Source organism: Neoarius graeffei, chromosome 3 (genome assembly GCF_027579695.1).
Source record: "Neoarius graeffei isolate fNeoGra1 chromosome 3, fNeoGra1.pri, whole genome shotgun sequence".
Classification (NCBI taxonomy): Eukaryota; Metazoa; Chordata; class Actinopteri; order Siluriformes; family Ariidae; genus Neoarius; species Neoarius graeffei.
The window spans coordinates 63,439,613-63,456,321 of NC_083571.1; the positions used below are offsets into that span (position 1 = coordinate 63,439,613).

The 16,709-nt window shown below is 41.8% G+C and overlaps 1 protein-coding gene across 3 annotated transcripts in view; it reads left to right on the top strand.

The window, feature by feature from the left end:
- The window catches only part of fbxw7 (F-box and WD repeat domain containing 7), a 268,108-nt gene that overhangs the window by 105,998 nt on the left and 145,401 nt on the right, over positions 1 to 16,709 (top strand). Inside the window, exon 1 of one of the 3 annotated variants that reach the window (XM_060917116.1) lies at positions 3,407 to 3,797. The exons of the other annotated variants lie outside the window; for them this stretch is intronic. Within the exon in view, the coding sequence (XP_060773099.1) occupies positions 3,573 to 3,797 (225 nt within the window). The 5' untranslated portion in view covers positions 3,407 to 3,572. Of the gene's footprint in view, positions 1 to 3,406; positions 3,798 to 16,709 lie in introns of those variants that run through there. 3 annotated transcript variants of the gene reach the window in all.

Genomic DNA, 16,709 nt, shown 5'->3' on the forward strand with positions numbered 1-16,709 from the left:
ATGGCAGATTATTATTATTATTATTATTATTATCCCCCGCTAGCCAAAAGGCCCGAAGGGGGATTGTCGTGGCGGTGTCAGTCCCGGTAAGGGTACTCACCTTCTGAAATCAACTCCTCTCGATTTTTGGAGGAATTTCACGAAACTTGGCAGGATTCTTTATCTGTCGGTAATGCACGTATTGCAATTTCATTCAATTCAGTCGTATTTTACCAGAGTTATGGTATAGTTGCTAGCGGGGATAGTGTGTTCTCAGAGCACTTTTTTTTTTTAAGGACACAATGCTCTTCCCCAGTTTAAATCCCCAGAATTTTTCCACGTTCTCTCCCGTTAGCCCTGGTTAGTGGTTTAAATCTGTCCTGTGAACATAAGGCGCATCCTTCAGTGCTGAGGAGATTAATGGGAGCGCTCACTTAGGACAGCTAAAAATGAACATGTTTCCAAATGTCTTTGCTCCATTAAGCCTGAGCTGAGCCATGTGGCACTTTGACCGTTAGGACATTTTTTTTCTTTCGGTCCAAATGCTTTTTTTTTTTTTTTCCATCGCCATGCAGTGTAATTTACAAGTGATGCAAAAGCAGATGCTGGAATGAAGCCGAGCAGTTGAGTTTAATGGTTTCCAGTCAAATAATTGGTATTATTTCACTTCCCATGGTGCAGTTCACTCATGAAAAAAGGAAAAACATTGGGTTTTGTCTTGCTGTCAAACTGGATGCCAGTCACGTTTTGACACCCGTGCTCAAACAAACGACTTTGAAATAAAATCTTTTAATTTTCTGCGCTTGACATGATGGGAGTGGCGTATCGGCATCCGGACGCTGGAGAGATGTCATTCTGAGAGCAGCGGGGAACAAAAAGTCGAGAGATGCTTTTGGAAATGTTCAGCATTGAATGTCTTGGATGACGGGATCTCAAATCACCACACTACAACCGTGATGAGCTGAAAAGCATCTCGGCATGCGCAACCTTGACACGGATGGGGCTACAAGAGCAAAAGGCCAGGGTCAGGTTCTGCTCCTGTCAGCTAAGAACAGGAATCTGGGGCTACAGTGGGCAAAGGCGCACCGAAACTGGGTGGTTGAACACAGTGACCTTGTCTTTTTCCAATTTTAAGCTTTTTTTTTTTTTTTTTGATATAAACTAAGGAACCTAAAATATGATGATTTGTTCTGGTACATATGAAAACTTGGATTTTGTATGTCTCATACATCTAACAGGGTTTCCGCGGAGTCTTAAAAAGTCTAAAATTTGATAATCCTAATTTAAGGCCTTAAAAAGTCTAAAATACGAGCATATTTTGCATTGTAGGTCTTAAATGTAATTTTGTGAAGTCTTAAATCCTTACGTCCATTTACCCCATTCGCTTTTTTTTTGTTAAATGCGTTGGTGATATTCATAATTAGTCATATAGGCTAGGCCTACTTAGTATCAGTAGGCTACGCTGCAAACTACAAATGAGACACGGTGGAATCCGGCGTCTAGCCCGGTTGGCATGGTGATGCACAGGGCATGGTACGTGCGCATTTAGACAGTAGAGCCTAAAAGAAGCGAGGGAGATTGTCACGGTTTGTAGCAAAATGGGCAAATGCAAGTTTAACGACTGCTGGCTTGAATGCAATGATTTCGTAGACTGGTTAAAACGTGTACCAAACAATCCGTTTGAGGCGTACTGCACATTGTGCAAAAGAACACTCAAACTCAGCACCCTGGGTGTAAAGGCACCGGAATCGCACGCGAAATCGGAGAAGCACCAGGCTGCCCATAAAAGTCTGCAACAATCGCATGCCATCACTCAATTTTGTTCACCGTTGTCAGGTCCAAGCACATCTCAAGACGGTGTATCAGCGAACTCCGTGCGAACTGTAACGCTACAACACACAAACCGTACGGAATCGAATGCCTCATCCTCAAGTGATTTGCGGGATGTCTTTGGCTCCACTGCAACTTAGTTCCTCATTAATGCAAGAGCGCACCCTCGGGATGTAAAGAGTTCATTGGTGAATGATGATAAATTTTGTTATTTTGAAAGTAATTCAGGCTCTTCCAGTTTTCTTTATTTTTTGTGCGGCATAAGTCTTAAATTTAACCTGTTATGGTCTTAAAAAGGTCTTAAAAAGTCTTAAATTGAACTTGTTCAAGCCTGCAGAAACCCTGAATAATGATGCTGTGAATATGCTTTTGAAACAAATGTTGAAGGTCTTATCAGAAGGAGGAGACAAGCGTGCTACTTAGCCGAGTATACATGCTAACTCGTGAACTAGCACTGAATTAGCATTGCCCTAAAAAGGTCAAGCCACATGACCTGCTCCTTCAGATACAACTATTTTTTATTTTTATTTTTTCCCCCTGCTGTGTTCAGAGCAGAGCCGAGTTACCAGGCTTTAAATTTAGCATGACTCGAGTAACACACACCATATGTTTTGTGTACATCTTGATTTTTGAGCTCAGTATGATTTCGGATGCCCAGTGGGCTGTTTGATTTTTTTTTTTTTTTTGTTGCCGTGGAAACTGTTATGATCTCGGTTATCCACGATTTGATGGAAAACTATCTTCAGCTGTACTATCTTCCTGTTAATTATCTAATCTTCTACCACATCAATTTGGCCTAAAGGAATGAATGAAAATAAACGGAGCTGACTGGTGAAGGTTTGGTTGAAGTGGCTTGGTGCTGAGTCACTGAGCTGAGTCACAAGCTGGAAATGGAAGTACGGAACGAGTCAGTCATCAGGACTGTAGGCAGTGTTTGGAAAACACGCCATATGGGAGCATGCATGTTGTTTTGTCAGTTTATAGTGCGTTTGTTGCCTGTGGTGGATTTGGGGGCTGGGTTTTGAGGAACATTATTCTACTTTTCATTCTGAACATGGTGGCTAACACTTGGGCTGTTCTTGGATAATTTGTGTACCGTGCACCATGATATGAAATGATATTCATTATCCAGGATCCAATAATTCATCTTTGTTTTGCACCATTATTTGACACGGATTTCCATCAACAAGTAAGGTCTTGTCTTCAGGGAAGACATGGTTGTCCTTTGATATCTTGATTAGTTTCTTCGTTCAAAGTTGTTTTTCAGATTTAGAGATCTTTATAGTGTGGTGGTGGTGTACTTTTACTACCACCTTACCCAACAGGAAGCTTAGTTGGTCATCTGATGTCTAGGGCCACGTTGAGCTGGGGCAGAAACCAAGTGTCGGAATTCCCGGGGTGGGGGATGAGAAGAACTTTAGAAAGAAGAGCAGCTGCCTGTCATGCTGCTGACATCACACCCTGGGATATTTTAAAAGAGGCTGAGAGCTTGTGGATCGAGCTTGCTATGACCACACAGATCAGCCAGTTGGGAGCTCGTGTCCACACCAATCTGTCTTCATTTGACACTGGTTGACTGTATGTTCGGGATAATCCTTGGGTTGCCGAAGACGTGGTCAGGAAGATCCAGGTACTCCTTTCTCGTCCTTGAGCTTTCTGTACCATCTGAACGTTATTTTTAAGGTTGCTGTAAGATAAGGACTCGGGACTCCTTCCTCTACTCCTTCGCAGTATGAATTACTAGTTCGCTGGACTACTTGGCGATGCTGCGGCATTGCCCCATCTCACGCTTTTCATCCGCCAGCAGTGACAAGAAGAATAAAATGCCCAAATCCTTGCCCAAAGAGAAGGCTCCCCAGGTTCCACCGGAGAGCCTGGCACTGGAGCTTTTGGACCCCAAGGGAGTGGCCAGGGAGCCTTCACAGAAAGTGCTGAAGATATTCCGCATTAATATCATCACGCAGGGCCTGCCTTTCTGCCGCAGACGGGTGAGTGAGTGTCGGATTGGGTGGTGTGGTGTGAGTGTCGGATTGGGTGGTGTGGTGTGTTGGATGGTTCGGGCCCAGTGGCAGCCATTTTGTTTGTTGAATATCTAACGATTTGACAGGCGTCCTCCTTGAAATGGTGTCTCTGCTTGAAGGTGAGTGTGAAACTGGAACTTGACGTTCTATTTAATTAAACGCATGTCTGGATGAATTCTACATGAAATCTTGGCCTTTCCAAATATCCCTGTTCATCTCAAATTTTTATCATGGGTATCATCAACTGATGGCACTTTTTCCTTCCATTTCTTGCTCAAACACACAGGAATAACGCTTCTTGTTCTTGAGATGAAGTACCTGAAATGGAACACCGAGCAGTCAAAAGTTCATATCTCTAGTATTTCTAGAATTATGATTCATGCTTCCACCTCCAGTCTTCCTGTCCCTGTTGGGAACAATGATAACGATTGGTGTGGTGGAGGCAGCAGACTGAATATAGCAGCGTGTTCTAAGTTGTCACCATGTGCTGCACTGCTGTCATTTTAATGGCACTTCCAAAGTCCTTCACAGACACTTTGGCGAAGTCAGATGTCTGCATTTGTCGGAGCTGTCTGCTCTAACGAGGCTCATACGCAGATGGATAGGTCGACTCGGGGAAACCTCGGTCCATTCTGTTTCGAGATAATGCTTTTAGTCCTGGAGCCCATGCTAGCACTGATTAGCCGTCACACGCATGGCTCCTTGTTTAGCATGGAAGATGCAAATGGATGACCGTAAAAAGCCAGGGCTCTATTTTTAGGCTCGGTAAGGGTGACGCAAAATGCATGGCTCTATGAGAACATATAGATACACCAATGCAGTCAAGTTCTCATAGAACAGGAATTTCAGTTTGGATGAACTGTTCATTTGATTTGTCGCAGTGTCCTGTCATGATGACTGGCATCTCGATCAACATGGCATTTGGTGGTGGTGCTGGTGTAAAAAGAGCAAAAATGCTTTTGTCATGTTCAGACAGCTTGAACATGGCGTACCCATGAGCTTTTGAGAAATCTTGACCGTCCTCTGTGGCTCATTCGAGAACGAGCTTTATATAGTTTCGCGAGATGCGCCGAGGCCGTATGCCATTGGCAAACAAAAATAAAACACTGTACTCGCGTTGTTCTCACAGCTAAACTGAATTAGTATCCACGGCATCTCTGGATGATGGTTCTGCTCTTGTGCTCCATTTTGTTTTAGAAGCCACGGTTTATTAAAATGGACCGTGGACAGGAAGTGCATGCTCCAAATAAGGAAAGGGTTGACAAAGTATGTGATACCTGTGCAGAAACTGACAGTGTGTAAGAGAATAATAAATGCAAGACCAAGAAACCAAGTATAATTGTTGATGACAGAAAGAGTTGAGAATTGGGATAGAGGGATTAGACCAATGAATGTGGAGTCCCAACCGTTCACGTTCACAGGACGAAAACTGACAATTTGCGAGACAGCCGACACAATTTTGGAAACTATCTCTGGATTGTGTTAATTATTTTCGGACTCCGAAATCTTTGTTTGACAGGAAACATGTTTCAGACATGCCGTAATCTTGAATTTGAAACCTAAATGATTGATATCGAGGCAAAAAAGTCTTTGACGTCTTTTGACGTTACATGGCTTGTTTTTTGGCAACATAATTCCGAGAAACTGGCTGAAAATTGGCGCCTTTAACAATAGTGGCGTTTGTCGAAAAACTGTGAAAGTAAATCAAGTCTGCTGTCGGGTAAACCAGACAGGAAGGAAAATTCTATTGGAACCTCATGCTGTTAACTGGTTTATTAAATAATATTGGCTGGCGTTGAGTGGTATATCAGATATATTCCCTTCAGCTAGTATGATGGTGAATGAATCGAAGACGAGTTCAGTGTCATGCTTATTGAATAGAATATATCTGATATACCTGGGGGGGAAAAAAGCCATTATTATACGTGCACATTCCTTTTGGGTGTTCAACGCAGGCTTGTAGCAGGGCTTTCCACAAGCGCCGGCTGCCGGCCATACAGCCGACGACACAATTAAGTCCAGCCGGCTACTTTAATGACTGTTTTTGTAGCCCACAGGCTCTAAATATTAATTTTCGATTGTAATAAAATTAAATGTTTATCTAACGGACTGACAATGTGAAACTGAACCGCACTCATTTAAGTTGTGATTCGCGCTGTTTGTACCGATAATAACCACAAATTCCCCGCAGACTTCGTTGATCAAGGGAGAGTAACTCATCCGTGGCCCCGACGTGGTCCTCTCTGGGGACAGAAGCAGAGAGGACGCTTATTTTGTCTCCGGTAAACCAGTCTTCTCTCGTTCAATTACGTGCTGGCATCAAAAGACACCGTTGGTTGTAAATGAAACCAAACTGAGTGGTTGGAGTGTATTTTCGTACACAAATGGAGAAATGTTCGCTGAGTGCTTAATTGTGTAGCCGCCACTACAGACCGTTGTCGTTGTTAATTCATAGCATGCTCAGCTGCGTGAATGTGTCATGCACCGAAAATGAGAGATTTACAAGCCAGGAACGCCTCATGATGCAATATGTGAGCTTGTATAGCCTATTACTGATTATTTTCGGTGCGCAAATCACAGTTTTCTTTGGTGCATTAGCGTCTGGCATACACTAATGAATAAAAAAGATGCAATATGTTGTAGCATTAATAATAATAATAATAATAATGGAGCAAATGTCTGAGAAATTAATATTGCTTGTCTATTATGCAGGCATACTGAGGCTAATAAAAATAATATGAACGGTTTTTGAATAATGCTCTCCTGCAGTAAATAAATGGTCTGTGGAAAATACATTTAATCCTGGGAACTGCGTGCACAGGAGTTTGTGTTTATTCCCCCTCCCGGCTACTTATTTGTCATTGCTGGCTAGTATGAGCTTTAGTGGAAAGCCCTGTTGTAGTACTCAAGTCTGACTCGTGCCCGAATTTTAAGGACTCTTGACTTGGACTTGAGCACTGATGACTCGGACTCGTGCATTAACTGGATTCGGACTTGTAAATTGGAGATGAGAACTCTGATTTTTTTTTTTTTTTAAATATGCCATCATAATTAGGCACAAGATATTTATATCTACATTAATTTTTATACTAATTTTGTGCAAGAGAATGCACATTCACCTGTTCATACGTCATGTTCAGGAACAAGCTAACGTTAATGGCGCTAAAATGCCTGGAGAGAAGCCTCTAGGATTGTCAGTTTTGCTTATACAGACTTCTCGTGCAGTGGGAAAAAATGCACCGCTGTGTGTTCCATATGTAGAAGAACTATTGAGGAGACGACGGGGACAACCTCGAACTTCAGTCGTCATTTGGTAAGACTCCGCCCAGAGAAGTCAGTGACGCGCGATGTTCATTGCTCTGTTGATAGCGGAGCTTGCTGAGCGATGAACTAGCGAGTGTGAACCCTCTCTCATGTTATTTGCCCTGTTGATAGTGGGCGGGGCTTGCTGAGTGATGAACAAGCTTTTTATCTGTAGCCTATTAACTAAGCTAAAATGGGGCAGTCGAGCAGTAACGTTCGTCCATGGATTAAAGTTTTCCGTCGTGTGACGGATTTCCGTCAGCTGAACTCTCCCAAGGCCAAATGTGAGGTCGGTGCTGATCCGAGGAGAATTAAAATGCCGGGTGGTTGGGTAGAGATTGGGTTAGAACACTGATGTGTTGCAACACCATCAACTATCAGCAGGGTTTATTTCACTTTTTGGTTTCTGAGCCATGCTTTGTGTCGTTCATTTCCTATGTTTGATCATGTTTAAACGTTCGCTGTCTACGGTGCGGCATTAAAAAAACATGCGCTGTCAAAATTGGCAAAGTACATTCCCATGTGCTTGGCGTGCTTGTGTCTGACCATTTCTGTTTTGTATTAAATTGAATCTTGCCAAAATAACTTAGTTCAGACTTGGACATATAGAAATAGAGCATGTTAAAAAATAAAAAATAAACCCCGGAAAGCCCGCTCCTCTGCTTCAGCCAGACTTGAAGACCCGACGGTGCAATGCTTGCAGACTGTCAGAAGTAATTAGACCTAAATTTATAGCTAACAAATCAGCAGACGCCCCAACAATTATTATTTTCGTTAGGCCAATGTGTAAGGTATGTTAGAACCGTGCCTTATAGCCTACGTTATATCACAATTTAAAGGCCGTTTGAGGAGTTGGAAGCTGCGAGCGCAATGATGTTCCGACATGCGCTAAACTTTATTCCCTGAAAATCATACACCAGCGTTCAATGCCCCAAACAGTCAAAATGTCTAGAAGACTACGGTTAAATAATAATCATAGCCTACTAAGTTAAATTACGTCAAAACATCTGTTTCTGGCCTATGAAATGATGGAGGAAAATGAGAACGAACGCAAAGTCGATAGCAGCCAACTTCACGCGATCTTTTAGGGAACTTAACACTCGTTTTGGCCATAATATTTCTCTTAATAAAATCTTGAATTGTTTTTGAAGTCGTATTCAACACAAAGTAAGGTCAAATTATAATTTTAATTTAAGCGAAGATCCAAACTTTTTTCTATATTGACGTCGAGCACAGAGGAGCACGTCATTCTGCTTTCGGTTTCGGCAGCATGGATGCGCTTTACATGAAAGAAGGCACTGATGTGTCTGCCATCGATAAAGGTGTAAAAACAAGTGGAGGTGGGCTTGGCTGTACGAAATAGGTGAAAATGGAAAGCCATTTAGTTCATGGTGCAAAAAACTAAACATTTCCAGGCGCTTGCATTTGTGTGGTTTGCTACAAAAAAATAATATACGGAAGCAATGGAAAGAAAGTGCAATAAATTTAATATGTTAATCCATTAATTAATTGATAAAGTTATCAGTTCTAAGTTAGCCATTCTCAGAATTTCATCGAAATCCACCCATAATCCCCCCCCCGTAAATTTTCAGTCAAATAAATGTTTTTTTTTGCTTTAATCCATGCGTTCGTCCAACACAGTAGCAGAGACGCTTTCACGTAAAGGCACAAATGGTGCGGTTGGAATCTTGTTCTCGGTCTCCGACATGTGACGTCATGTCTTGACAACCATGCAGTATCGTAAACCATATTCACCGCTCATTCTCCATTGGGTAGAGTGACGTAATACATGTAGGATAAGCGATATGCTAACAATATCGCATGCTATCGAACCAAATGAATGAAACCCGCTAGAAGGGAATAGAACAGGTTTTTATTCCATCGAAAAAGTGCCCTTTATATATAATCTACGATATTGAGCTGAGCTTTGTCTACATCTAAAGTTTAAAAAAAAAAAAAAAGTGATGCATAATATGAAGCTGAGCTGCTATTACCCTGAAGTTGATTATTGTCTTATAAGATCATATCCTGACGGTGTTTTTTTTTCTCCATTAATTAAAGAACACAATGTTGGAGGTGTTTAATCAGTTTATACATTTACAAACCAAGTTAGTTCCTGCTGTTACTTATAGCATTTCTAGTTTCCTCCCAATCACCATGTTTTTCTGCCTTGATGTTCCAGGACTTTATTGTAAATAAGGGAGATTGTTCCACATTTACAGCAGAACCCAAATTATAACACATCTGAGAGAATTTTCTGTTGAAGTTCATCACCAGCATGAAACTCCCCGTGTGCTAGATTCTGAACTGCAAACCACAGAGGAGAGGACAACATGATAAAGCGGCCTTTCTATCAATCCCCTGTAGGCGTACTTAAAATTCAAGCGATGACTGCAGTCAGTGCAAATATTGAGAAAAGATATCCTCAAAAACATCCTTGCCTTTGTTCCATACTTTAGCTTGTGTTCAAAACCCAAGTTCCTTCTGCGGCTTGCTTTTATTCTTGCCGTCGAAAACCAGGCACAGAAAGATTGTCAGAGTCTCCAGTTGGATTAAGGCTTTTGTGCCTTCTCCAGACTTTTCCATGCTGTTTGCTCACGCTTACAGATGAGCTTCCTCTCTTTCGACCATGAAAGCGTTGACTAACTTCAGAGGCAGCATCTGGCTCCACTGAATGGAATAGTTTGGATTTCTCTTGGTCTCTGTGGGCCAATAGAAGTGGGATCCCCAGAGCTTCTGCACCACAAGTTCATTCCTCGGAATCCACTGAGCTTAAAGGAGAAGTTCCAGTCTCGCTTGTAGCTCAAACAAAAATGCAGACCAGCTCAGGGCTTTTCTCAAAGATGATTCATGTGCTGTTTCTATCAATTTGCCATCGTTGTTGGGTTATGTCGTTGATTAAGGAGATTTCAGACTTGGCTTGAACACTCGACTCCGCACCCGGGTCTAATTCTGAGCTTGTTTTGGTGGGCGGAACTAATGATCGAAAGTTTGCGTGCACACTGAAGACCTAACACACCCCTTTTCCACCAAATCAGTTCCAGGGCTGGTTCGGGGCCGGTGCTGGTTCACAACTCGTTCAACTTGCGAGCCAGCTGAGAACCAGTTTGCTTTTCCATAGCTCGCGGTGCTAAGGGAAGCCACGTCAGTTACGTCGTTGTATACGTCATTACATCGCTGTATACATCAGTTACGTCGTTACGTTTACATAAATCTTGGCGCGAATATCGAAGCAAAAACAACACGGAAGCAGCAGCAGCAACAACAATAATAATAATGGATGACTTCGCGTTTGTACAGCTGCTGCTTCTCGTCGCTTAAAAATGGCAATCTTTCGTGGTCTTGTTGTTGTTGGTCTTAACAACTCCGCCCCCCGCTGACGTAAGCGGTTCTTTCCTCTGGCCCAGCAGAGAGTTGGTGCTAGCTTGGAACCGGTTTTTCTGGCCCCAGAGCCAGTTCTTTGTCAGTGGAAACAGAAAACCCGGTTCCAAACTAAGCACTGGCCCCGAACCAGCCCTGGAACTGCTTTGGTGGAAAAGGGGCAGCAGTGGGTCAGTTGTGCAGTTCCATCCAGATGCATACCAGTTTGCAAAATGGTAAGCAGTAGGTTCATCCAGTTCGTGTTTATTTTTATTTGGTGCCAAGAATCGAGTAACTGAGCAATCAAGCTGTTCTCATATGATGATGATGATGAAGGCATTTTTTTCCCCCCGTGATGCCTTCACTAATTACTAATTAAATGGCGCAAATTACAGCGCTCCAGTACGATCAAAATTTGGTTTTATATATCAGTAAGATAATCGCACTTCCTGCCATCCTGAAACTTGAAACAGGAAGTACTGAGGCAATTTGGACCAATTGAACTACTCGGCATGATGGCTTCCACACTTGTGGCTTGCACCATGATTTGGTTGAAGAGAAACACCATTTTCAAGAGAATGAGCGATCAGTCCTCCTGGTTCGAAAACAGCTTTCACACTTCATCAGATGTACCACTTTGAGAGTGAATGTCCCCAAATCTGACAAAAAAAACACAAACCCAAGTGTGGGGGTTAAAATGAAAAATGCTGTAAAGTCATGTGGGTCATTTGTCTTGTAGTGATGAGTCAAGAGCTTATGATCTTGAAATCGTTTTGCCCTTCGTTTGAGAGAGGCTTCATCACCTTCCTCAGACCCAAGTGCCAAAGGTCAGTCAAGGACTCGCCACTAATTAATAAAATTGTTTGCTACTTCATCATTTTGCTGGCCATCTGAGAGTTCATCACCAAGTGGTGAAGGTCGTTCCAAAAAGCACAACGCCCTCCGTAGTCATCGCTCGTGACCACTTGTGAAATGACTTCACTTAAAAGTTCACCTGCTGTTTGATGCGGTTCTCTAATCAGCCGATCCCTTTGACAGCAGCACAATGCATCAAATCACGCAGATACAAATCAAGAGCTTCAGTTAATGTTCACTTCAAACATCAGAACGGGAAAAATTGCGATCTCAAAGTGTGACTTTCTTTCACTGGGGTATGGGTATTGGTTTGAGCCAGATGGACTGGTTTGAGTATTTCAGAAACTGCTGATCTCCTGGGGTTTTCACACACAGCAGTCTCTAGAGTTTACACAGAATGGTGCGAAAAACAAAAAACAAACACTGAGTGAGCGACAGTTCTGTAGGTGGAAACAAACGCCTTGTTGATAAGAGAGCTCAGAGGAAAATGGCCAGATTGGTTTGAGATTTTTTTTTTTTTTTTGCCAGGAAGGGTATGGGTTGTTTTACAATCAGGGTACAAAGTTTGTGTCACAGGGGTCCAAAATTCAAATTGATTCAAACTGGTTCTTGTACCAGTTTTTAAGTGAAGGACAAGTTAAAGAACAGCTTTCAGGTAATTTTTTGACGTGTGTATGGTAGTTTTGTGTAATCTGCTATAAGATAAAGAAGATTAAGTGTAGCTTTAAGCAGGGCTGGGAGAAACAAATGAAGTGATTCTCGGAGAGGACTTTTTTTTTGACAATTCAGAATCCACTACTTCCATAGTGCTTTTAAGGCCCAATCCCAATTCTAATTTCTACCCCTCCCCCTTCCCCTCTCCCTTCCCCTTGGCCCTTCCCCTTGAAACTGAGCTACAAGGGATAGGGCTTGAAATTCAACCCTTGCGTATTGGGATAGCCCTTCAATGATCGCATACGTCATCGCGTACCTCCGTCAGCGTTTACGTTAGCAAAACGCGACCAAATGCGTCATTGGCTGCGACCAGCCGCTACAGTCAGAGCCAGAAATCTCTGCTGGCAGGGTGTGATTTGTTAACTAACACCACTGAATGGGATATCTTTGGCGCTTCGTGCACCACATCCGACAGAATGAGGTGTCAGAACACTCATGTAAACAATAAAAGCGAGAATAACAGAACAAAACGTACGCAGTCAAGCAACCGAAAACAATACTCACTCCCAAAGCTTTTTAGCAGCAGCTTGGATTTCAGAAATCGCTGCTCATTCTCAGCTCGAAAGCGAATCAAGCGGCGTGTTTCCTCTGGATAACAACTTAAAACACGTAAATAATGGAGAAAATACATTTATGACAATCTTTCGCCGCGGGAACCGCCATCTTTCTGAAATCCGCATGAAATCTCGCTGAAATCCGCATGGCATTGTGGGAAATCACTCAAACCCCTTCGTTCGGAGTCAGCTCCAGGAAAATCTCCGTTTGGAGGGGTACAGAAGCCCTCCCCCTTCCCCTACCCCTCCGCGTTAACTGGGATTGGGATACCCGTACCCCTTCACGTGAACGCGCAAAATGGAGGGGAAGGGCCAAGGGGTTGGTCCAAGGGGTGAAATGGGATTCGGCCTAAATATAAGGCTGTAAGCTTTGTGTTAGTTGTCTCTAATATTTATGTCCCAATATCTTGACCACATTTTAGGATGAAAATAATCATTTTAGATCTGTTATATTATATTGAAAAATTAGCTGTCTCGGAGAGGACCTTTTTTTTTTTTTTGGACACAATTACATACTAATTTGATCAAAATAGTCTGAAAACTTACTGGCATTCAACATAAAAACTTAACTATGTTTCCAATGATATGGAACCAAATATTTGTTTTATGGTATAAAGAATGATGTAAGTGCATCCCTTTTGGAGCTACCTGTGGTCAAAAAAGCACTTTTTCTAAATGACACGAGTAATTTTGCTAAATATGACATATATTGCCATACAGTCACCAAAAATAACGTTATCACCACATTTTTTTTTTTGCATGGTAAATAGAGCGATCACAGGGCTACAATAAACAACCAAGTTTATTTAGTCAAGCCTTTTGATATTGAAGATAATAAGTGTTAAATGTGATTTTTAGCTTGCGTACCCTGATTGTAAAACAACCCGTATAGCAACTTTATATATCACTCTTTACAACCGCGGTGAGCAGAAAAGCATCTCAGCGTGCAACAGCAGATCATCTTGGGTTCCGCTCCGGCAGCCAAGAACAGGGATCTTAGACGCAAGAACAAGTTCCTATTAAAGTGGCCAGTGAGTGTAGATTTTCAGGTCTCCCACCTGCCTACAAATATTTGATTTGAACCTTTGTTCAACTATGAAACGTGGTGCAATATTCAAGGTTATGTCACAAATCGTTGTCCTTATCCCTCTCTGCCACTGAGGTAGGAACTTTTTATTTATTTAAAAAAAAAAATTGCGTTCTTGTATCAGTTGAGAGAAGGTTTGTTCTGTGAAGGAGGACTCATTATTTTGGGCAAAACTGAAGACGTGCGACCTTGACGCTGTTCCCTGGCTGAGACTCTTATTCAATTTTGTGCAAAATGGTGGACGGCGCCGACTCGCCCTGAGAATTCGAGTAGAATCTGATATGACGTCCTTCCTTACAAGACCAAAATACAGCAACCAGTTAACGTTTAATACCGAGCAGAAAATGTTCAAATTTGGGACGTGATTTCGAAAAGGAAAGGCGAATCAGTGTAATATTTATGGAACTGTCACTGATTTCAGTCATGAAAAAAAGAAGCTCCTGTTCATGCGTTCTCGGTTGGTTTAAAATTCATGCGCTTGCCTCTTGAACGCCTTCAGAATTAGAATATGGCCAGAACGCTTTCCCTGTGTGTATTGGAAGATCCCGTTGTTACTGAATGTACTCATCAGGAATGGACAGCAGGTTTGACAGCGCTGCCCGAAGGCCATATTGGTTTCCTCTAACACCCTACGCTGACGTGCCATTTGAGTAAAATGATCCCGTCCTGCCCATCTCAGCTATGCCACAGGCACCGCTACCATCCCGAGCCATTTGCACCTTCAGGCCCTCGTCTTCCACTAATCCCGACCCTGAAACAGGTGAAATTCAGATGCGTGGTTGGAGGAATGCACAGCAGTCACACTCGTGTCTGTAATTATTGGCTTAAGAGTCAGTAATGACTAGAATTTTTTGATTTGTTTGTCTGTATTTCATGTCATGAGTCATGTTTTGTGATCCTAAATTATAAACACCACACAACTTGATGTCTTAATTCATGGAATTGGAACGATTATGAATTTACACTACTGTCCAATATAGTATTTAATTATTCCAAATACAATTCTAGAAATATGGCAGAGGTAACAAGGCACCAAAAAATGTATTCCAAGTAGAACTGGGTGATGTAATTACATCTAGATCAACGTTTCTGAGATATCGCAGGTAACTTGTATTTATTTATTTTTTTTCTTTTTTTTTTTTATACATACACTCAACTCTGCTGATTTGATAAGATTGTACTGATCCTTTCAAACTTATAAAAAGTTTTTTTTTTTTTAAATATAATCCTCTTCACTTTTTCTTTTTGTCAACATTGTGGATGTTGGAAATCCAGGTGGATTTTATACAGCTCAAAATTCGCGGTGGTCCGGTCGCCCGAGGCGACTTAATTTGTCATTTGGCGGGTAATTCCTGTCACTAGCCAGCCTGGCTGGCTAGTTGAAAATAAAAAATATATATATGAAGCGAAGATTCAGACACACCGTCAACTAAAGCCGCCACATATTAAGCGTGTGCCGTGTCTGTGTTAATCGATGTGTTTATCGGCAGGACGGAAAATACCGAAGAATTCCGAATCATATCGTGTACGAGTCAGGCTGTCGTTTTTTCACTACTGCGCATGCATATAACGCATCTCGTTGAATATCGCAGTAATCACGTTATCAAATTCAATAGATGTGGCCACATTATCGCCCATTTAAACACGTGTTTTTGTTGTTGTTTACATCTACATCTGCCAAAGCTACGTTGCGATGTGGAATTTTCTGAAAGGTGTACAGAAACCGCCAGAGACGGGGACAAAGCGACCTCGGTCTGAAGGGGAGAAAAAGGCTGCCGATAAAGCGTACGAGAAGGAGAAACGACAAAGGACTTGTAAGCAAACGTGGGAGCAGGGTAGGCCTTGGCTGCGATACGATTTTTATGGAATAATGAACTTTTTTCAAGTTGATTCCTAGTCAATATGAAGCTCCTAATGCTTTCTCTCTCATAAATGGTTAAATACAGAAAGCATGTTGGACATATTTTGGGTGCTATAGTCATGATAGTAAGTATATTTGTTTTCAATACTCATACACCAAGTTGCCAAGTTTTCCAGTATATTATTATTTGTTGATGTTATATTTTGGTGCTCCGTGTTGTTCTCGTTTATGTATTTAACAACAGTATCAAAATACTCGGGTCTTGAAATAAATGCACATTAGTCATGAACAATGGTAACTACTCTCTTTTTGCGTTACTTTTGACAGAAGTAAAATTCATACACGAACAAATTTTGGCGAGTTGATTTTCTGTTTGGCTAGTTACTTTGGAAGGTAACTAGTCCGGCTGGCTGGTGAGAAAAAATATATGAATTTCTAGGCCTGATATATATATATATATATATATATATATATATATATATATATATATATATGCGCGCGCGCGCACACAGTTGGTTATCAAACCTACATATGATACTTATTGAAATATTTTCAAGTATCGTGATATTTTTTGTCATATCTCACCACACAATGCTGAGAGAATTTTATTTCCATTATTTTTTATATTTCTAATAATAATAAAACGCAGCTATTTTATACGTTCAGTATTAACTGACATTTTACGATTCGGTAATTCAAAGTTTATTTCACTGGTAAATCGTCTTCAAGTGTTATAGTCAAGTCAAGTTTATTTGTACAGCACTTTTAACAATAGACATTTTCGCAAAGCAGCTTTACAGAATTTGAATGACTTAAAATATGAGCTAGTTTTATCCCTAACCTATCCCCAATGAGCACGCCTGTGGCGACGGTGGCAAGGAAAAACTCCCTCAGACGACATGAGCAAGAAACCTCGAGAGGAACCAGACTCAAAAGGGAACCCATCCTCATTTGGGCAACAACAGACAACATGGCTATAACATTAACAGTCCCAACATAGTCAGCTTCGTTGATGCTATAAACCCCCTACTGACGGAAATCCGAGCGCAAAACCGTTCACAACCGCAGTCCCAAAGTCAGCAAGTCAACTGCAGTCCCCAGCCACAAAAGCACCACTGCAGGAGTCCAGAGCGTCCTCCAGGCGC